Raw genomic sequence first — 23,985 nt, forward strand, 5'->3', positions numbered from 1 at the left:
GTCACCCACACAAATAAACACTACAGACTATCAGAAATTCCACGTGGAAAAAACCAGTAACCTCCCCTCACCCCAGACCAGTCTAGAATATCGGTATTCGAGTATTTATAGCATGGAGTAATTAAGATGAGCGGAGATGCCAAATTGCAGGTAAGCCAGGCCTTCTAGGTTACATAGGTACGGTGGTCATGCATGACCAAAACGATCAGTTAGGAGTAAAGTAACGAGGCGTTTGGGTTCTTTGAGGCCTCTATCCATGAATGTTGGTATTACAAAAAATTTAAGGTTTACAGAAGGCGTATGAGGATGAAAACAGTACGTTCCTCTTCCCCGGTCACCCGCATTTTAGCGTACTACTTTCTTAGGCGATTTTCCGTTATGTCACCTCCGCTAGTCATTTCTTTCTCCATGATTTATAGCCATTATTTTATCTTTGTACAGATACTAGTTTTATGTTCAAAATAAAATTTGTCTCAGAGATCGTAAATAAATTCTTTAAAACGACTGCTTTATAGCTGGTGTTGAAACACTATGGGGTTTACCGTCTACCCCTTTTACGAGTTAATTCCATTGGTATTAACGTTTCCCGCTACGAAGCAAAAGCTCTTTCAGCGTCTTTTCAACGGAACAGTTTGCAATATATCTTTGCTATAAAATATTTTCTAAGAATAAATATTATGTTTTCTATTAAAAGCTCGTAAAATGATTATGTTTGAAATCATGGTTCATAATTGGAATAACTTTACGGAAAACTATCTATTGCAGGACACAATGTGTTCTTACTAAGTTTTTATAATTCTTGGGACTATTCAAGTTTGAATAGGTTTCATCTCAAAATAGATCCAGCTTAGATAACTTATAATTAAACCCAAGCATATGGCTGTTACCCTAATCTAACAATCCCTTATATTCGAGAGGTTAACGTTCGGCGTGCGGTTTACCCAGCCTAGCTTACCACTTCCTACGGTCCGCTAGTTCGTAACGTGTAATTGATATCTACGCTCATTTTGGTCTGGTTAGTAACCAAGCATGATACTAGTGCTACGTGAGTAACCTGAAGGGATATTGAACTAATCTTTGGTATCAACAACCAATAATAATCACCATCATCATCATCATCAGCCTAACGCAGTCCACTGCTGGACATAGGCCTCTCCAAGTGCACGCCACTGAGATCGATTTTCGGCTGCTCGCATCCAGCTCCTGCCAGCCGTCTTGCGCAAGTCATCACTCCACCGTGCCTGAGGACGTCCTACATACACACGACTTAAAATGTAATAATCACCATCAACCATCGATAATTTTGAATTTCGAAGCTTAGACCTACTTTATGAAAAGGTTACTTCCATGAGACCAAATTAAAATTACACTTGCAATCTATTATTGTCTTCCTAAAAAAATATAACTAATGTAAACAAAACGTTTAGACCCGAAATGCATGACAAAAATTCGATACGTGCCCCACTGCAGGTGCAAAAACGACCTACAAAAATACAAAATACGGCACAACATGTTCCGCCTCCGATATGCTTTTATGACGTAACTTTGATAATGCCGTCATAACTGTAGCTCGTTATCAGTGTCCTTTGGCAAAAGCAGTAAACTGAACAATGTGGCCACCTGTAACCATTTTATTGCCGTTTAAAATATGTTTTGTTCAGGACCAGGAACGTTTTGGGACAATAAAAACAAAATGGTTTTGCTTTGAAGTATAGAGGTCGTGGAATAGAGGTTTACATGCGAAGTTTTGAGCATGAAACTTATGTTACCATGCAAAACGTTTTATGTTCCAAGCTTCAGCTATATTAGTCTCGTGTAACATTTTAAATTTGGCCTATTATCATGCATTCCATCAATAGTACCTAAAAGCCCAGTACTATAAAGTTAGGTAGGCTTCTACAAATAAATAATTAATTGGAAGGCCACATACTTACGCACATTTTTAAATATTCAAAACAGTCCAAAATAGTAACATTAAATAACAAACAATTTGTAGGTCAACCACCAATCTTTACGTCTCATTTGGGTTTTCCCTTAAAAAAAAACTCACAATTAAGTGATTTTCCTCGTACGACTCCAAATCAAGTTGTTCGCGGTGTCACGTTGTCATCTCTTGAGTGGATGCTGACACCAATTCTGCTGACTTTATCCCGGAGGCGCCACTTGTCAAATCCGGGGGAACAATTGACGTTACTTAATTTAAGAAAAATATATATTTGCGTCCTTGTTATTTTTTTTCTTTGTGAAATAAAGTCATTGTAATTTATTATCTAAATATCATTGGTACTGAAACGGAGTAGGATCTCTTGAGATTGCTTAGAGGAACTTCTAAGTATTTGTACATAAACAATTAATGACTTAACTTTGACTAATCTATGCATTCTGAAAATATTTTTGCATGTTCGCATCGTACCGTGAGTAGTTTTTCATCGAGTACTATTGTACTATATGCACTAACAGTACCTAGCTTACATCAAACTTGAGTCATTTATTTTATTTCATCATACAGTTTTGAGTGACTCACAAATACCTACCAATAAAACAATTATATGTAGTAGTGCTTCCGGTTTTTCCACTACCTAGCATTCTCATGAATATTTATTTTCCATGTTACTACACAGTTCGGATCTATTTGCACGCATTAGGTAAGTATGTTACTCATTACTCATTATGCAGTTCTCTTCACTAGCTACGGAAATCGGATCAGATTTCTGCTGAATTGAACGATCTTGTTAAAAACTTGAATAACATTAAAATTAAGTAACTCATCAACTACTTGATTTAGCCACAAATTATAAACTACTTTTAACTACTAAATTAAAGGACAGTTAACCAACTTGTCCCATCTCAAATGTTAAATTGTAGTCAAGTTAATGCTGTACAATTTTACTCAAGTGCGTACTTACAACGATGCTCCTTGGCTGACGGCCAGTAGTATCTTGCTACTTATTGTGGTACTTATTTTTTATTTCTTTTACAATTTTGTAGTATTATTCGTATGGTTGGAGCAGTGCCCCTTGTGGCGGGAGTACAACCTTGGAGCTTAAAGTGCGATATACAAAACATATTCGTTTTTAGTAGCGATGTGGGTGCTGTAAGTGTTATAGAATAGTGATATGCTTATTATTATGTTTTTGAGGAGAAACAAGAGGTAAGCTCGCGTATATAAAAAATAAATAGCGAAAATAGTGAAAATAAAATCATGTAAAAGAATAGTAAGATCGATATAATATAACGCGAACTTTTCATCATTTCTCTATCACGACAGCTTGTTAAACAGTTAGTCAGCAAGGCAGTGAATTTGGACAGATTTCAAGACACTGAAAAAGGTCCCAAAGGATCAGTTATTAAATATCATCAGAGCTATGAAATTCTTAACCTTTTATTTTCTAAAAGTATAATCATGAAGAGTATTTTAATGTACAAAGGTTATGTGAATAATATGATGAATAAGAATGAGGTTTAGAGCTGTACTTACAATATTAATATCACAATGTTCTCAATTGTATTGCCCAATTTATTCAAACTGTTTAGTCTACGAATTTAAAGAACAATAGACGTCTAAATTACATAGAAGGATGCTTTAATGTTGCTTTTATCTCAGCTTCTAGACGCACAGTAAAGTTCAAAGACGTTTAGCTCGTTACACGAGATAATCTAAATACTAAGAGGTAGAGCGATGTTAGTAACATTGGCTTTTAGAAGTTCAAGTGTGTGCGTATCTCGTTCATCCAGTGTTATAAAGCGATCATCCAGATTCGATTGGTATTGCAGTGAATTGTTGATAGATTTAAATTTACTATTACATTAAAGCTTTAGACAACGATATTGCCTTCTGTGGCTTTCCACGGTGGTGTATCCAGTTTTGTGATACCTATATTTCAATGTCTCTTTTCTACGCATCTTCTGATCTTCAAGTGAATGTATAAGAATACTACCTAACTTTAACTACATATAATATTCATCTCACATAGAAAGTAACATAAAATCTGGGCTATTACTTATTTCAACAGTATTTCTGTCACGTCTGCGGAGTTCGGTCTCTTCGCAAAACGACCATTTTGAAATCAGTGGGAACATTTCGTCTGATATGAAGAGATATGATCAATAAAAGCATGTTAGATTTAGCATCCTTCACAAGTTACTGCGTTTTGTATAGGAAGTAATAACATAAGCTATATCTATATAGCTATTAATTGAATAAGCATCGAAACGTAATAGTTGCTTCCGAGTTCAAAACGAAACGATTAGATATATATTATATCGTACAATATTTTAAATACTAAGCTTTAATATAACATGAACGGATCAGACAAATTTATTTGTACTTGGCTAAAACATACATTGTCTAAATAAAACTCGGATCCCTCCATCTAATTGTTTCCTGGAGCGGAAAATTTAGCAAAACTTTACTTGTTAGGGACAGTTGACGCATTGTTTTGTTTCCCAACACTTTAATTGGCATCAACAAAGTTTTCCCAGTTAATGTTCATTTCAAACCATATATTAGGAGTCTTCATTTGACATTTTGGGTACTCCATAGTTAGATAAGAGTAATTGGATTGCGAAAAACGGACGCGTTTGTTAGAAATACGTATGAATAAATTGGGGTATTCAAGGCTTATTAAGAGAGCTGTAAAGGTTTCATTTAAGAAATAGCTTGTTCAAAGAGTAAATGTTTCTTAAGCTGATATATAACGAATCTTATTAGAACGCTAAACTCTTTTAAGCTACGTGCAGGATTATAGTATGGTTTTCATAAAAATATATGATAGAGATTCGATTGGTATTGGGACTGTGTGAGTTTGCAAGAGTGCATCCGTGCCGAGCTGAGGCCCTCTTGTGGAACATTACCTACAACTAACCAAATAGGTAGGTATACTAACAGTAGTTCTAATCTCCCATTTCCTCCTATTTATTTTCACTCCTAGCCTAATTACTCGTGACAAGCAAAAAAATTAAAAGGATTAATGTTCGTCAAACGTCACCATTGTTCCATATTTCAGTTTAGGCAGTTTAATTTAGGAGAACGATAAATAAAAATACTCTTCGCGACACTCTTTTCAGCCAACCATAATTAATGAAAAGTCATCAATCAACTTTCAAACAACAATTGTCTGCGTGTACGCGTACCTAAATAAAAATAGATTAAACAAGTACGAACAATAATGTTGGATAAAATACTTATCAATATTATAATGAATGATATAAAAGACTAAACAACTACCCTATTGTTTTCGCTCTTCTGTCCGTCTGTCCGTCCGTCCGTCCATCCGTTATTGCGTTATTGTTTGGCCAATATAATTAAACAACACAAATTAACGAATATTAATTGTGTACACCTACTTCAGACCCTCGTTAAATTAACTCTAACTTTGCCCTACGGTCAGTTTAGCTAATTGAATTCCGACTTACAATTAGTTTAAATTGTGTACTGTTGTAATTGCACCATGAGAAATTCGACCTTTCTATGGAAATTAGGAAAAAACGGGCCATTGAGAACACATGTAACTGCCGCTTCTTAGTATGTATAGTCAAGAGAAATAAGGGTGTTAAACTTGGTTTGGCCTCGGTAAAACTTCTCTTAATCCAAATACGACCACTTTAAATTCAATATTTCTTAATATTAACGTTATCAATAGGTAATTTTAATATGCAAATGTTTATATAAGATAAGTTGATTATTGCAAAATGAATACATATACATCTATTGGTACCCAAAAATACGATAGCTAACACATTATTTGACCGCTGACCCATTGTATCAACTACCTATTGCTTGGGATTATTGTTTTTTTTATACACGTTGGATAGGGCTTTATAGATTGCTTGGACCACTTAAGTAGAAAAAGGTAAAAAAAAAACTCAACTTGACCGAAAGGATTAGTTACTCAGTTTATATTACAAAGATATATAAATAACAATAACAACTCTAAGTGGCTCTAGCAAACTCTTTAATTCCCCAAAAACAAACAAAACACAGTCTGTTTGTAGAACCCATCAAAAACACCGTAAACGAGAAAATAAGTCGTCAAACACTTACCCAAACATTTATACGTCTACAAGGCGCTTAAATATTCATCAAAGCTGAGTAAGTTAAACACCAAAATTCGACCGCTTCCCGATCGGAAGTTTGAATAATATCGCAAATTCGGTGCCCGTCGGCTAGTTTCCGACTCAATAAATGTTCCTTGGTACAATTCTATCGGAACAGTTTAGTCAATGACCTGGGAACAGGCTGCCATTTTAAGTCCCCTAGGATAGTGATGGGGAATACTCGGGTAAGTTGGTCCGTGATATATTAGGACGGCCGAGTATCAGTGCGTTCAGCCGAGTATTACGGATCGGGTAGGTCGTCTATTATTGTCCTCTGTTTAAGTATCGAATGAGGCGTATTGATTGAATGATGGCTAAGGTTTTGTAGTCAGTTTCATCCTATGAAATATAGGTAGCCTAAATAGGTATAAATATGTTCGTAATCATGAGATTATAGAACAGGTTCTCAGTCTAATGACCTACCATGAATTCTAATAGTAAGATGCTCATTTTCCTCATCAAGGTAATTTTCCTCTTATAATCAAAAGAATAGGCTACGTAAACGTAGGTAAGTAACATGTTTTCGCAACCAATGTATTGGAGAATAAAGGAATATATTCCAATGATGTTCGCCTTGAGAGCAATTTGTCCGAATTTACGCTTTCCTCTTCTCTCGGACCACCGATGACGTAACACGTACCTTCAATTTAAGGTACGGGAATTATTCTAGACAGATTAATCCGTATATTTGGTACGAATTGCTGAAGTTTTATCGCTGAAAGTTGTTCAATCATAATAAAGGACGCCGATGGGAGAGTGTTTAATTTTCGGTCAATTTTCATTTACCGAATAAAAATAAGTATTATTAACAAAAGCTAACGTTATTAACATTACCTTAACTAATATCTCTCCATAAAGACAAAGCTACGTAACCTAGCAATTATATGTTAATTAAACAAATACTAAAACTCAGTTATTTCTACAATTTAACACAATAGGTAAGCGCCGTTATAATATCGTTATCTTTATAATGTTATACAAACGTTTTACGGCAGATATTTGTTTTTATGTTTCACTTAGCTTTTTAAGAGTCTTTAAACTACATTAAAAGCTATTATTCTGAAATAACTGTAAATTGCTATCACGTTTTGTTTACCCAAATTATAATAACGCATATTATCTACAGAGATTATCTGAAGCTTGAATTTACTTAGACTCAGTGAGTATTCGTATTAAAGAAAGTAATATAGTACTAGCTTTTGCCTGCGACTTCGTTCGTGGAATAGTGCCTTCCGGCGGATTTTTGGTTTGACCAGTAGATGGCGCTGTATGTCCGGAATATTTTATTGTGTAATAAAAACTATCCTTTTTCAAGTTAAAAACTATGTCTGTACCAAATTTCACACAAATCGGTTCAGTAGTTTAGGCGTGAAGAAAAGACAGACAGACAGAGTTACTTTCGCATCTAAAATATTAGTTTGGATAGCCATACAATCACTCTTAGCTTGAACTTAACTACTTGGTAAGTGATATCGTAATACCCTTTATCGTTTTAGCACACATCATGTTTCCAGGAACTGGTGAAAGCTTTACTTACGACTTACGCTGGAAATCACATTGGATAAGAGCGAGGTTTTATTGCCTTACAACTATAACACTTAAATTCTCAATATCTATATGCCTTAGCAGAAGGTTTTTTTCCTTTACAAATGATCTATTTACTCGTGTTTTTTTTTCAGATTTCATTATTTGAAGTAAAAAATTCAATTAAAAAATATGTTTTAGAAACAAACCAGCCTGGTTTGTACATAGCAGGGTCTCATTAATGCGCCGGCACCCGCAGCTTCGCCGTAATTATATTTCTGACCTACCCTTGAATTTAAACCACATGCACAAAGCAAAATAACGAAAATTTTGCTTACGCATTAATTATGGTACCTATATCCAAATTTTCGTAGATCATTAAAAAAATTGATTAAAAAATGCTATTGAAATACTGTTATGTAGAAACAATTTTGAAACAGTCGATGTATCGTACATCGACTCGCCTTTGCTTATTTACATATCTTTAAAGAACTTAATATATTGAGAAGTTGAATCAAAAGAAAATAAATGCACCTACATCATCATTAAGAAGGAATATTCGTAGCAAACATCAAACTACTGAAGCCAAACTATTCTCGTCAATTTCAGCAGTAGCCTGTCAAAAGTACTGACTTAATAACTTCGACGTCACTCTTACGTCATATTAGTTAGTACACATTGAACATGGAAATATCGATTGTAGTTCCAATAGTTTAGTCTAATCAAAACTCGAAGACTTGGTACATTTGATTAGAAGCTCAAGTCTGAGTCACTTCAGTAAGTTTAGTATCGGGTACCTTAGAATTGGGTACCTAAATAATTCATTGTATAACATTATAATCAATACCTAACTAACTATGTATGTATGTAATCTTACATATTTCGTAAATTATGAACACTATGTACCTACACCAATTAATATTTCAACACTTTGCATGCGAGTTCAAGGACCTGAAGAAAATGACGTACCTACAAATGTTTGTACGACCCCACCCTGTAGCAACGTTACATGAAAAGGGGTACATTTGGTTAAACTCCTTTGACATCTGCGAAAAACCCCACTCACCCGAACCACATGACATTTGTCGTATGCATTTTCAAGTGTTCTCTTTTTGGCGAAATTGTGCATTGGTAATGTGATTTTGATATGAAAGTTGGCAAAGAAATATTAAGCATACCTCAATGCAAACGGCTCCTTTGAGTTTCAGGGTCTGCAAACCAAAATTAAAATGCCCAAAATCTTCACACAAATTTTAAGATCCCATAATTAAGAAACGCCTCTTTCCAACCACGAAACAAGAACTTAAAACTTTTCCATTCAGTCAAAAAATCACCATTTATCTTTTTTAATCCACAAAGTTTTCACCCTCAAGAATCAATTCCGCCCCGTTCCCGTTTCTTAACTTTTTTCATTCTTAATAGTAGACGAACTCCGTTTTGCTGCCGATTTATTGAAGCTTGTAAATATTTACATCTTCAAAGAGGCTGAAAGCATTTAGAAGTCTGAAAGTTTCACCAACAAATCTGCCAGATATAAGTCGGAAAGTCACTATTAAAAAGATTATTGCATATCATCTGCAATCAGTTTCAGTGGCAGCTGATACTAACTTGGTTGGGAAAAAGCTATGCGAATGGTCGCCTGCGGCAATTCACATAGTCATTAATTTTCCGGGATGGAATGCTTTGGATAATATGTATTCTTTTTCTATTTATTTCACATTTTTACGTTATATCTTAGAACGAACCAGAGAAAAAACGGCTTGAATTTTATTTTTCTAGTTTCTAAAATGCATACCCGTATTAAAAGCATTTGTGTAGTATGAACTGGACTGAGGGATTTAAACCTTATGGCTTTTCCGAGTTGAGGCTACAGATCTAACGTTGCTCAACTTTAAGCTCTGTAAAGTCCATTCTAGACGTTCTAAATCTAAAACAAATACAAATAAAATGTTCTAAACGTATATTTCATTCATAAAGTAACTAGTCAATTGTCACTAGGTTCATAGACACAGGCTTAAATGCTATTTAATTATTTTAATATCGTGTCTTAAATATGTGATTAATTAACATAAATGAACGCTTTCATATCATTGCGTGGATAATAATGACCTCTAATACACATTTATTTATTTCCAAAAGGGGCTTTTAGGGTCGGTTCATATCTAACGGAATATGCGTCGCGTATTATCGGTCGCGTAACGCCAGAACTGACAAATATACGGTAAAACATTCAATCATTCACACCTAACCGATGATGCGTTAGTGCGTCGATCATATATTTACGATACGCTCGACGCATTTTCCGTCAGATATGAACCGACCCTTAAAGATCTGTCAATCATGCACACGAAACGATGGTGCGTTAAAAATAAATGACGCTGATATAATTCGTGCACTCATCCACCGTGATTCATTACTGATCTGCATAATTAAAGCCTGAATGTAAATCGTGAAGCTTGGCTGTTTATAGCATTAACTGTACACAAAGGCACGGCTATTATGAACAGGCAACTGTATTGCATAAAACCAAAAGTGATTGAACAGCATCGTCTGTTAGAGATCCTGGCACGAACGATTACTATCTTTTATATTAGGGTATATAAGAAAGAAAACCCATAATATTCTGATTATATCATTGTCTAATGAACATGAAGTAAGTAAGTGACACATCTTAAAGTCCCTGAAACTCTGTCACATTATAAGTAAGTCGTTATCTCTCCCTATCGATCAGCATTCTCGCAATCTGTTTTCAAAGAAAATTTCCTTATCGATTGCCATTTCGACACGTAATAACGACGTCCCGAGGGATCAGTAAATCTGTAAGGCTTGACGGAGTGCTCTGAGTAACACCTCGATATATCTGCGCCGTTGACGTTTGATTCCGTGTTCGGTACAAAAACTGTTCACAGGGAACTTTGGTTTATGTGCCTAAATAATCTGTGTAAATCCTTTTTCAAGGATTTAATCGTAAATCTAGCAACTTCGGAGGATAAATATATAGCTATAAGAACTCACCTAAAATGTTGTTAACATAGTGCCTTTGTTTAAGTAGGTGAGTAGTTAAGTAGGCACGTCAGAAGTCCGACATTCCGAAGCAAATAGGTCACAGTTTAGGTAAGGTTAAATACTGAGAATGTCTGAGCACATATCTGGCAACTAAATTTCCGAGTAGTGGAGAAAGACGTAGTACCCTGCCCCTCCCCTTCGTCTTCTAATTTCCTCACCTCGATTCCTCGGCACGCCTGGCGTGCTAATATAATAGACAAGCCTATAAAGGCCCCTAAAGCATTTCCTTTATAGATAAACCTACCGCAGCCATGATACCCGTTACAGCAATCACAGCGACATATTGCATATGCAAATATTTTGTGATGTATGAAGCATAAATCGTTATTGGTTTAATTTCTAATCCTCTGTGTCGGTACACAATTTATTAATGTATATTTTAAAAATGTTTAAAAGTTATTTGTAATCGAGCTACTATCCAAAAAGGCCTACAATTAATCAATCACCCTAAATATCAGTGTCTAACATAAACTAGGTTGGAATAAGACGAGAACTAGTTTGTTGTTGCCTGGCATGATTAGACTGTAATCTTTTAATAGGATTTTGGTTACACAGGCCAAAGTGGCTGAACTTTGTTTAGAGTTGCTGAGCGGAGAAATTTCGCGTTATATTAAAATTCCATCTACACTTTCAGGCTTAATTATACCTAACGTTTGTAGTAGATAACCTGGGATTGAAAGAGTTGAGCGAGCCAATCGGTTTTATGTTATACATTTGATTGTAATTGCATCGGAAAGCTTAAGAACAAAAAAAAATACTAAAATATTTTTTCAAGAAACACAAATCGATTAGAAAGTGGTTTAAGAAAATGTGACGAGAATCTAGTCGTAAATACATCAAACTAAATATAGTAAAGTAACAATTTTTATTTATTTCATCAACGGTTAACAGTCAGAGAGAAACTGGGAGCTTTATAAATAGAATATATAGAATTTAAATACGATTACCTTCTGAAGCATCCTATAGTCAAAACAATGCTCCTTTTGAGAGTATAATTCAATTTTCCCTCACATAATAATATATCCAGGTACATTATATCAAACATAAGTATTTTTGCCAGCTTTGAAAGCCTTCGTAATACGAGATAAGTACAAAAATGTGTATAGAGTTTCATTTTTCTTTTATCAAATAATCTGTGTTATTTTTTCCAGCTAATTAATACTGTTTTCTTTTCTTGTTTTCATATGAGAGGCTAATTAGCAGTGGCGAGGCGTCCTTATAAGCCGATTCCCATCGGCTTCCCTTTCGAATTTCAAGAAAGAAGCATAGGTATAAGTTATAATATAGATATAGGTATAAGTTACAATATAGATATAGGTATAATTAATATAATCATTTAAACCACACAATTTAAATATGTAGGTATAACAAAACGCCTACCACCGTAAAAAAAATTGTCTATAAATTACTTGAAACATTTTGCTCCTACTAAACAAGCCGCGGCTTCCTCGTCCATACAAAACTACGCTTGCGTGATGTCATCCACGCCGCGCCACGCGATGTTCGCAAAGTATGGGCGAGCGGTAAGCCGGCTCATGGAGCGGGTTCCAGCCAATCAAAACTCGCGAGTGAACGAGAAAGAACGCGTCAAGAGTAGAGTAGCTATATCTGTCTACGCGCGAGTGACAGCTCTCAAATATGTAAACAAACAAATCAGACAAATTCACTCTCATTGTTCTTATTTTGTTTTAGATAATACCATTAACAATTTTTTATTTGTATTACTTAATTGAATTTATTGGTGTGTGTATCATTTGGAAAATACATAGTTCGTGTGTGTACATTTGAACAATATTTTATGTTAGTTTAAGTGTTTTAGTTACATTACGTCAACATAGATGGCGTTGTGCATTTTTATGCAAATCCTGAATCGCGGTGTTAAGATTCTCCGCGATTTAATGACCCTACTTGGGAATTTATAATTTTTTGTATTCATAGTAGTGGGCAATATCATTACTCCGGTACTCCCTACTAATCCTCGCGATCGCACTGTGACCTGATACTCAGTACAAGTACAGTGTGGTGAACATAGAGAGACCTATGCTGAAATGAGTTATTTTGATACGTAGACAGTTTGCATCAGGTTTCTTTTTAGTGTACCTACTTTTAAAACTTGTCTAGGATAGCATTTATCTTATCGCATTAGATTGTTTTCCGACAGATTATTTACTTTAGGAAGAAACCTATTTTTCAAGGTTAAGTTTTGAGAATAAAAACGTGTTTTAAAACTCGGGCACGCCGCACGGGTGAATTACCTACCTATATTACGTCAATATTAAAATTACTAACGTCCTGTCCTGACGGATTTATGAAACATATACCTACGATAAATATCAATGGCTAACAGGCCGTTGTAAATTAAATACTTAAAATGTATTGTTTCTAGTGCCAACTTTTCTCAGATTCTAGTAGTGAATATACCTAACTAAAGATAATAAGGTTTTATAGATATTAATAATCTGCCGAATTCGTCGAGAAAACATGTTCAAACTATCAGTCTCTCAGTCAGTGCTAAAAGGTGGACTGAGAAATTACCTTCATTACCTCTCCCCTCCATCCCTGAGTACTCCCCCCCCAGTTTTTTTTTTTGCTGCGGCTTCCCTATTTCATTAAACCACCCTTCGCCACTGCTAATTAGTTATGATAAAATACGTTTTCTCGCAGACACATTAATTTGTGAGTATACAAATATTCGTTCCGAAAATATGCCTTAAAAATCTCGTCCATAATAAATGGCTTTATTTTTTAAACATTGGTGGCAGCGAGAAACGTGCTTTCAGGCGAGATACAAAGGTATCAAATGCCTGCCCAAATATTTTTCGATTCAAAAGAAGTCCTAAATACAAACTTCTTATCTTTTTAAATGAAATGCTATCGTTACGTAAAAAGAACTTCGATACCTAATGAGAAAACGTAAAGTGACGTCACAGTATCGTTTTGATTCTTCAGAATTTCATCAAAGGGAGTTGGAGGCGCTACGATACTATAAAAGAGCCTTGTTAAAAACCTTGTTTAGCATCCAAATTATCTTAGCCTGAGCTAAATAAAAAGTTATTGGTACCTACGTTAAAAAGCTATTTGCATTGAATTTCGGAATTTTCCAGTTTCAGCATTTAGTTTTTAACACCGAAAGGAATAGGTAATTTCTTCTGAATAGGTTATTGATTGCTACAATCTGGAACAGATTAAAAACACGAAGTAAACGAAGCCTTCATAAAACAAACTTATTAGTTAGAAAACGTAACAAATCTAAGGGTAAGTACTTTAGTTATCGCACCAATTACGAACTTGGCAGTCATAAAAGCCGGTCTCGGACAAATGACAAGGAGATTCATTAGTGATCTTATGAGACGGAAAACGATTGGACGTAGCTTCAATGAAGAAGAATGAGAGGGAATTGGACACTTGGCTGTCTCTTCGAGTGGCAATATTGTTTGGGGGTCCGAGTTCATTGATTTTCTGTCATTAGGATTGAATACGCAGAGCGCTGTGTAAACTCTTCATTGGGTTTGATACGTTGTTATTGTTAGATTGGGGATAATTGTTTGAAGGTATATCATTTCTGTGTCTATTGGAATGTTCCCTAATCAAAAATATTTTCCATCTAAATGCTGCCTTGAAGATGTCGCTATTAGCGATATAAGTCCTATCGTGCCTTAAGTTTAATTAAAAAGCCTGTCTTTATTTCGCTCGGTGTTGATCTAATCGGGAACATTTTTATAATAATACTCCCTGACTATGTATATTACTATTACACAAAGCTGATTCAATGCAATAATTATTTTAAAATCTACATAGTCAATATAATGTAGATTCACTAACTATTTAAAATAAATGTCTGTTGGAACGCAGGTGCATGAATAAAGTATTTTATAACATCCATATAAGAAAAGAAAAAGAACTAAGGAAGACATTGAATAGTCGTTTTAACCACGATAAATACATTTATGAACAGGATCGGAACGTGAACATATTGGCATATAAAGAATGTGCTTTGTATAGCAATGTACCATTCATATTCGATAAATTCAGGGTTGGAATACACTTCTAGAAAATTCCAGCTATAGTTGTTAATATTGCTGATATTTTAACATTTTACAGAGTGTCCGTTGTGTACGTTGCGTGGCACAGAAACGGTATATAAGGAATTTAAAAATTTAAATCACAAGCGTATCAGAGCATATTACAGTTGAGGTGGAAACGTCATGAAAAAGAAATTAAGGTTCGGACTTAAATGATAAATAGAGGTTACTGGCTGCTCTTTTTGTGGTTCACATTTTACAACTTTTTTAATCCAGTTTAACAGTAAGAAAAAAAATGCTCTAAATTATGCCAAAATATTTTTGAACCCGTATGAAGATATTAACCTGCTTTTTTGTATGATAATCTGCAGCAACAAACTACTATTGTGGTAGCGTGCCTCATTTTACATCGTGGTGACGTAAATGTGCCCAAAAATCATGGCACGCAAGCCATCAGGCATCTTCCTTCCCGACCCGAGCCCTACAGAGATATCAGCCAAACAAAAATATTTCTCCACACATTTCCACAACACAGTATAGGTATACAGCCCTTGTTAACACGAGGAAATGGTTTTTATCTTATAAAAACGTTTTCATGCAACCTCATTGTGGTTCCTATGTAGCTATCAGGATTTGAACAAGATGTGCTTATGTACTTTTATGGGAGCACATGCATGTTACCGTACCATGATAAAATGCTATTATATTCGCAAAAGCTTTTGGCACAAACACGGTATATTTTATTTAAGTCATTGTCACAGCCACTCGACGCTACATATCAAATGGAATTATCAAACACAGTCCCCCAAAATTGCATTTGTCTAACGTGGAAACAAAATACAACGGACAGCGGTTCTAGAGTTTCACAATACGGGCGGCCCTGTAATCTCTTTGCGAATATGTTATCGCAGTTTGTAAAATAACAATATATTCAAGTAACGCGTATAAAACGAATGCGATACCATTATGTTAGATGCTCCACATTGTAATAAAGGTCGTAAACAGCCTTGTGAACATGTAAACCTTTTACTACGTATATACAAAATATACTTGTAGCTATGCAATGGTTTTTGTCCTGAGATGTGATGTCATCCTTTACTTTAAAGCTGGGTAATTTACGTCAATTAATAACAAAAAATGTAAGTATTACTTTAATTTTATGTAATTGGTTTGGCCCACACCTTTTGAGTTTTTATGAAATTTTGAATTTATTGTCTGATTAATTGGGTACAATGAAATAAATAAGTAAAATATTATTGATTCAACGTCCATAATATTTTATCGTAGAATCAATAATATTTTACTTGCACTGATCTAGTACATAAGCGTTGACGTATTTTGTTATTCTGTGTTTATATAAACCTTTTCACATGACTCTAGAAGTGACTTTTGAATAATTGGGGAACATACGTAGAAACAGAAACAAAAGTTACCTCCACCTTTAGGAAGATGCTAATTAAATCTTAGATAATAGAGGAATAATAGTTTTGATATTTGCAAAATCCCGATACAGGTAGCATATTTTTAATCACTTAGAAGTACTCAGGAAGGATAAAAGTAACACGAAGAAAATAAGTAAACGAAAATAGACTGCTGCAGAACTTGCAGACACTTTTATCTCGATTGCGTCGAACATGCATTTGTAGAAAACCGATTTCAAGAGTCACGTAGACAAAAGCGAAGAGTAGCAAGGAAATTATGCATGAATCGCACTCCTACGTACTTAGTGCAAACGTATGCAAAATCTTCATTAAAAAAGCTCTTTAGAATTTTTTGCTTTATTGCACTCGAACGCAAATATGAAGGGCCACGTGGTTATTATCAAATTACTTTTTAACTAAGATATAAACTGGCTTAAAAATAAGCATATTTTGTTAATATGAAAATTACAAGAACACGCAAATTGGCCAACATCCGCAAAATAAGGTGAAACCTTTGGCTGTCGTATCAAAATCTCCGAGTTGCCTCCATGGGCTACTAAGGTTTAGCTACCTACAAAAGCTTATTTGGAATCTACTATGTATGTGTTCTTCTTGTTTTTGTTGGCGAGTTTAAATGTAGCAAGAACTACAGTAGCCATCTAGAATGGAGATCTGAATACCACATGCCACGCTTAGAAGATAATATCTTTCGCTCAAACTAGCATCGTTACGGTACCTTAGATCTCTGTTTGAAGTGCTCTCGTTTGTGCACTATTTTTGTTTTTAGAATTCTTTTGATATTTTTGTGACCATGAATGTTTATATAACCCCCATTTACTATAGCGTAGTAAAAACTACATACGTATTCTATGCCTAGATGATAAAACAAAAACAATTGTCTGAAAACTGCTCCTCATTTTAAAACTACTCAGATATAAAAATGAAACATTACCCACTACAAAATGAAGTCAAGCTTAGTCCTCAACAATGAAGTAGACTTAAATAAGTAGCAATTTCCTTGGGGTATTATTTTAAACGATTCATCTACTCAAATAGCTGGAGGCAGTCAAACCAACTCACAATAGTCAAAGGGCAGTTGGCTTTACTTTACGATTCTGTTTCTAAATCGTTGTGTTATTAAAGACTAGAACTCAAAGGGAGGCTTTTCAAGCGAAAAACTCTGTTGGCCTTTCTCAGCTTTGACGTGAACGTCATAGTGAGGCGTCAACCTAGAAACCTAGAAAGGTAAGGAAGTAATTAAAGACGCCTGAAGGCAGATACTGTCACTGTCACCTCACTATTATCACTATAATGTGTGAGGCTTACAATATGTCTATGTGATATGAATTTCCATTTTAAAGGTAAATATATAATATGGTGGCATCAATACTGTAGTTTCTTTGGGGTAGAAATAGGTTTTCGCTGTGAATTGCAGTTTCAGGAGCCTATTTCCCGCTTATATTGTTCTTATATTATAAGCTGAGCTGAATACCAGTGTTTTACAAGGAACGACTGCCTATCTGACCTCCTTAAGCGTATGCGTAAATTATGTACAAAAAATAGGATTATTTAATCCAGTACTCTTTTGGCATCAGCATTTTACTTTACCTAGTTCGAAAGTATGACATAATTTAAAGCCTTTGTAATTATATTCGCAACGGCTATTGGTCGTTAAATTTTATGGCAAATACGCCCCATTCTCTCCATTGTTTCCTCCGTATAATATTTATTTGTTTTTTATTAATATTGCCCAATAAACTGTGCTGCAAGAATAAAATTTCGCCAACTTTATTAAATACAGGTATCATAATTTTTGCTTATGTTATGGCCCGCTTTGTTTTATAGGTTGAATTAATGTGACATTTTTACGAGCTAATTAAAAATTATGAAATATTTTACAAATAAGCAGCATAAAATTTTGTATGTTCATAATTTTATATAAACCATTGAAGATGAATTAATAGAGCTAGGTATTCATTTTGCAGATGAGATGCAAAATAAAGAGATATAAAGTTCGCTATATCTCTTATGATCTACTTAGCTAAGTAGGATCCAGCGAGTTAAACCGTAAGTTAATGTAATTGAATTAATAGCTCATTAAAATTTGAAAGTTAGCTTCTGTACCTATGTATACATCCCAATATCAATTACGTATTTATACATAATATAATAATTCTGATTGCTAAGCGAATAAGATGGGAAATTACAGTAATAAAACAATTAAAAGACAATATGGGTAAACCCCTGTAGGTACGAAAATACTAATTTATCACTTCTTCATTTTGAGGAAAATGTCAGGAAAACCACAACTATAATTAATTAAGTAACACAAAGTATAAATACTTGGAAACCATCCACTCAACCCAGGATACAGTCCTGTAGGGTTCTTTGTAAGGAAAATCAATTTTGTTTTTCAATTAAGTACATGACGCAATTTTTCTGAGATAAAATTCAAAAAGTATCCCCATCTAGTACTTGAATATAATGTCCTAACTTGAGCTTTGTAATAGTGCATCTACACGGTGCATGTAGCTGGAGCAAGTTAACATGAGCAAGTGACAAGAGCACGCGGGTGGGTATTTTGCTTTGGAACATGCGCGATTCGCTGGAACCGCACGTTATACCGTGTAGATGCATCCTTATAATTTTCCATGTATGTAGAGATCTCTAGACCATTTCGTATAAATGGCGTTAAGCTTTTATCTGTAATGTAAAATAACTACCAAAATCTTGTCTGTAATGTAAAATAACTACCAAAATCTTGTGTGTGGTACCGTATATATTTAAAGCTAGTACTCACATTTTTGCGAGTCGGTCTTCTGCGTTGGTTTCTTGTCGCGCACCATGGCTGCGGGGCGGTGATGCGGGGGAAGCGGCCGGCGCGGGCGCGAACCTAGATACTATCGGCCCCGCCCGGCGCCGCTCGCGCTCAACGCGACTGTGTTCTCGTGGTTGTGCCAAATACCTGCAAAAACATCATGATCATGATCCTTATCTAAGTAATCTAGTCTAGAACGGCGTCAAAGTCAAAGGTTTTTATTTCGTGAAGACCTATTACAGGTGCTTAAAAAGCGTCAAGCTATTTGCGCGGTTCCAAAGAGTGAAGGAACAGTGAGTGGAGAAGAACCGATAAGAAACTCCTCTATACTCTATAGAGGAGTTTCTTGTCGGTCTCGCTCATCCTCATCATCCTCCGAGCCTTTTCCCAACTATGTAGGGGTTGACTGCCAGTCCAACCGGGTGCGGCTGAGTGTTTTACAAGGAGCGACTGCCTATCTGACCTCCTCAACCCAGTTACCCGGGCAACCCAATACCTCTTGGTTAGACTGGTGTCAGACTTACTAGCTTCTGACTACCCGTAACGACTGCCAAGGATGTTCAACAAGAGTTCATAATGATCTTTTGTTAGGGGCGAAAATCCTCATGGACTGACCTCCATAGGTCGGTGAAGGGGAGTGCCGGACTCTTAAAGGTTAAAAACCCGACCTGTTGCCTCGAATTACTTTTTGTCGAGGGCACAAGTATTGCCAAAGCACCCCCGACAGGTATTGGCCATCTAAGTAAGCTAGTCTAGAACGACGTCTGATTTAAGTTTCTCGACAAACATGTGGTATTAGAAACACGCAAACAAGATTGCCTGAATTATTCAGAAGTTTGTAGTGGTGTGTTAATAGTCTTGCCTTCAAAATATGCATACTGTGGGGCACTTGGCAGGACGTGATGTGGTGCAGTAAACGTGGACGGGAATAACGTAGAACAGGGTACATATTTCTACTAGCTGGCACCAGACTAAACAAGAATTTCTCAGACCACTTATCGAAGAAACCTGTATCTACTACCAATATTTTTTTTGCGAAAATTTATGGTGAAAAGGATAAAAGTAATTTCCTAGAGACGAGGATCAATAGTGTTCCAACCTATGTACTTTAAGTATCCAATGCTCTCAAATAGGGAGCAAGGGCAAGTTTCGCCATAATCTAATCTGCAGACATCAAAGGATCCGTCCTATCAAAGAGCAGGAAAAGTTACACAGTTCAAAGTTCCTCTAACTCCATACAAAGATGTATATGCACAAACGAAACTATGAAGTATAATGTTATCAAGAGCTTTATTTATTCCTTTGTTAAAAGTAATCTTGAAACGATTCGTAAACTGATTGTTGAGCCTATTTACGGAATATAATTTGAATATTTGGATATGTTACACTTGGATAAGTCGTAGGCTGCCAATATAGATAAAAAGTTCTTCAAGAAATATAGCTATATTTTTGTATGCCGTATGTTAGCTTAGTATAAGCGTCTTTGAGGTGTCGTTTTATCCGCAGGGCAAAGGTCAGACGATGACGGTCACTCACTTACATGTTGAACTAAAAAAAGGTTCTTTCTTCGAAAGGTGCCACTCCTTTTGTGTTCTAAATGAAAAGCTAAATATAATACAGCTACTTCAGTTCTTGAAGAAAATACTGAAAGCTAGCACTTGAGCAAGTAAGTTCCAGTGGGGAGGACTCTTGGGTAAAATAATCTCTCTGAAACGCTCTCAGCACCTTCAGAACTCATTTACGGAAGTTTTCAAAAACATCCATAGTTATGATTAAAAGCAGGTAGGACCGTGTTTCACTGTTCACAGCTTTTCCCCTGTATATTATAATTTATATAACATATATTAATTTATCAAAATATATTATCATAACTTCATTTTACCTCTTATGTCGCTTTTGTATTTCAAAACATTTATACTTTTTGCCTTCCTGTCTTTGCCAGTTTGTCAAAGCGGATTCAATTTTTTCCGTATGATTACCTCGCTATACGTGAAGTGGCAAACTTGATCCACGATTTCTATTGCCTAAAGATTAACTTCGATTCGAGCAACTTTCGAAGCTCGAGTTAGTCAATAGTTAGTTTAAAGTTGCGCAAGTATGTACCAAGTTTCTAGATTGAATTTCGGCAGCAAATGTTTTGCTTGGCTTGTCTTGTGTATGATGTTAATAACGTTTCTAGAAAGATGAGTTAAATATTAAGAAATAATCATTAAATCATAATTTTAGTCAAGCATTTAGTTAAGCAATCAAAAGTAATTAATTTAATTTGTAGGTAGAAAGTTGCAAGATAAACACCTTTAAAATATTCAAGGCCTATAAAACTACATTTCTTTCTTCCAGGATTCGCTGCTGCGACCCTTAGGCGAGCCCCGAAGCTGTTACGTCAACCATGCCATCAAAATAAACCGCACAATCTATTCGCCTCTTGTCTGGCGTTTTCTAAAGCAGTGAGCGGCTTTTCCTAGGAATATAGAGAGCACTTTTCGCTGCGGATTTTCCGCTTGATGTGCATATACTCTTAGAGCAAACTTGTGGTGGAAACCGCTTGAATAAATAATGCAGTGGTGTACCTACAATTTTGACCTGCGCTTCTTACACCTTAAGAATATTATTGACACCGTAAAATGACAATTACATATATGAATGTTGTTAATTCTACTCAGTGGAATAACATGCCTATGACGCACAGTTAAATAGATAGGCAAGCTACTGCTCCGAGGTGTAATCCCGGTTGAACATTGACGGATTGCCACGCCTCCGCCTATCTGCATTATTGAGTTACCCATACCTCTCGCTTGACACTTACAAGCGTTGCTCGATAACAAATAATATATTGCTACACTCTGCACAATTTACAGCCTTTCAAATTTCAAACCAGGAAGCTTTCGAGTTACGCAAAAAAATAAAAAACTAGCTGGGTTCTAAAATACGAAGAAAGTAGAACACCGAAAATTGTTAACAAGAAAATGTTTTACAATCCGCAAGAAGATTGACAAAATCCTTTGACATTTAAATTAGCGTAAGTATTTCTCCGATTTTAGTCCCTTTTAAACTTGGGTAGATATTTCAACGAATCCAAAATCGGGCAGAATGAACGTCCCTGAAAAGTGACAAATTTTCGCAACAGAGAGACGACAGCGATGAATTTTGTTTTACGACGAAAAAGATTTTCGAAAAGAACAAACCTGACGGCGATTAATAAAACACAATTTGAGCAACACTGGGCACGCCAGTCGTTTTCTAGTTTCCGCCGTGATTGCTCACTCAAAGGCCAAAAAGAGCCAACAAAAAGCATTGCGACGTGCGAAAATAACAATGGCGGAGCCACGGACTGTCGTCCAAATTACCGAATTTGGAGCTGCTCCAAACAATCTCTTATAAACACAGCCATTTTAATTGACGACTTAATATTAGTTACAGAGGCCTTCCCGTGTCGCTGGTGAGCCATGCAAATTATTGGAGCGGGAAAATTCATTAGCCTTCCGGAAAAACGATCAAAGCAATTTAAAACCATTTACCCAACGTCGAGCGATGGTGACGTGTAGCCCAGACAGGTGATGCATTCAGCACAACAGACCTGTCTCATGATTGCTACGCCCATTTATTATGGATGAAATCTATCTTTTGGATCTAGAACGAGGTATTATTGAACTGCAATTTTAAGTTTTTGTGCATTTATGTGAGCTCCAGACATGATTATAATGATTTAAATTTTTAACGATCAACTTCAATAGGTCCGTATTCCAAATGTCAATTGCGTACGTAATAGAAAGCTTGTAAATAATTAAATTATGATAACTCAATATAGCGTGTTCTGTGTAATAAATAAATTAACGTTAATGTAGTACGAAATTAGGAAACAATTAATTATTAAAGCTTATCTAGCAATGTCCTCTATCATGCACACGTGTTTGTTGATTTAAAGTCCCAATTTATGAGACAATACTGGCATTTAAATAAGGGGAAAGAGCATTTTGTGCTGTGGTCTAGCGTACCAACACCCATAGAGTTGCTCTTTGTAGTATCGAGATCATTGTTGCAAGTTTAATTCATCTTTCAAATCGAGATTACATCACACCAAACTAATTCATATTAAAGTGTGGACTAGATAAAAAGCATAAAGTCCAAACATGCTCCTGACAATTAATTAATTTACAATTGCAGTGGACACCCGATAAGCTAATGGGTTTGTTTAACAAATAGATTTGACAAATACTTGATCGAAGTTTAAAAATAAAAATTATATCTTCTCACATTTCTCTAACTTTTAAAAGTATTCTCTTAAAGAACGAAGAATTGGAATCGTTTAAAATGCATTGTACGAATGTGGCAGGTGCAATCCTATTTAAGACCTTATTGGCCGTGCGATACTCGTCCTCAAGCGCGCCGCTGAGTGGTAAACCCAATCACCCAGCTTTCGATTCAATACGCTATGCTCGATGTAGGGACGTCGAAGACAAGAGTGCGACTTGCATTGATAGTTCCCCGCACACTACAAACTTTTAGTCGAGATTAATGGTAGTGCCCACATTATAAAAGATCAGTGTTTTCGAGCCGGTATCTAAACGACTAAAAAGGAAAGCAGTGCAAGAATCCCAGCTATTGTATATCAGCTGATTTATCAGCCTAATTTGAATAAACGTTTTTGAATTAAAATGTTTACACAGTACGGGGAAGTACATGTATTACTAAAATGTCAGCCAAAGTATATTGACAGACAAGTAAGAAGGCTATACCTAATCATAATCCTATTGACGTTCACTGGCGTGAATATTTTAAATCAATATTCCTCATATTTGTCGGTGCTTGTAGAAGTAAATCCGTCCCGAAACCATTCGAGAACATTGTTCCGCCATTTAAGCCGTGCCAGTGACGCTGTCGAATGCTCCTGTGTATACCAAAGACATCGATATACACCCTATCTTCACGACACAGACTCTAGACAGGCAGTTTAGGAACTATTCTGTTCCAAAATTAAAAAATATGAATTCGGTACACCGGAATAGAAAAAAAAAGGATACATAGAAAAAGATCTTGT

The 23,985-nt window shown here is 35.6% G+C and overlaps 1 protein-coding gene across 1 annotated transcript in view; it reads right to left on the reverse strand.

The window, feature by feature from the left end:
• The window catches only part of LOC110374604 (uncharacterized), a 143,794-nt gene that overhangs the window by 108,072 nt on the left and 11,737 nt on the right, over nt 1-23,985 (reverse strand). The window contains exon 2 of the mRNA XM_021332383.3: nt 18,930-19,094. Within this exon, the coding sequence (XP_021188058.1) occupies nt 18,930-18,975 (46 nt within the window). The 5' untranslated portion in view covers nt 18,976-19,094. The remainder of the gene's footprint in view (nt 1-18,929; nt 19,095-23,985) is intronic.

The sequence above is a fragment of the Helicoverpa armigera genome, chromosome 12 (genome assembly GCF_030705265.1).
Source record: "Helicoverpa armigera isolate CAAS_96S chromosome 12, ASM3070526v1, whole genome shotgun sequence".
Taxonomy (NCBI): domain Eukaryota; kingdom Metazoa; phylum Arthropoda; class Insecta; order Lepidoptera; family Noctuidae; genus Helicoverpa; species Helicoverpa armigera.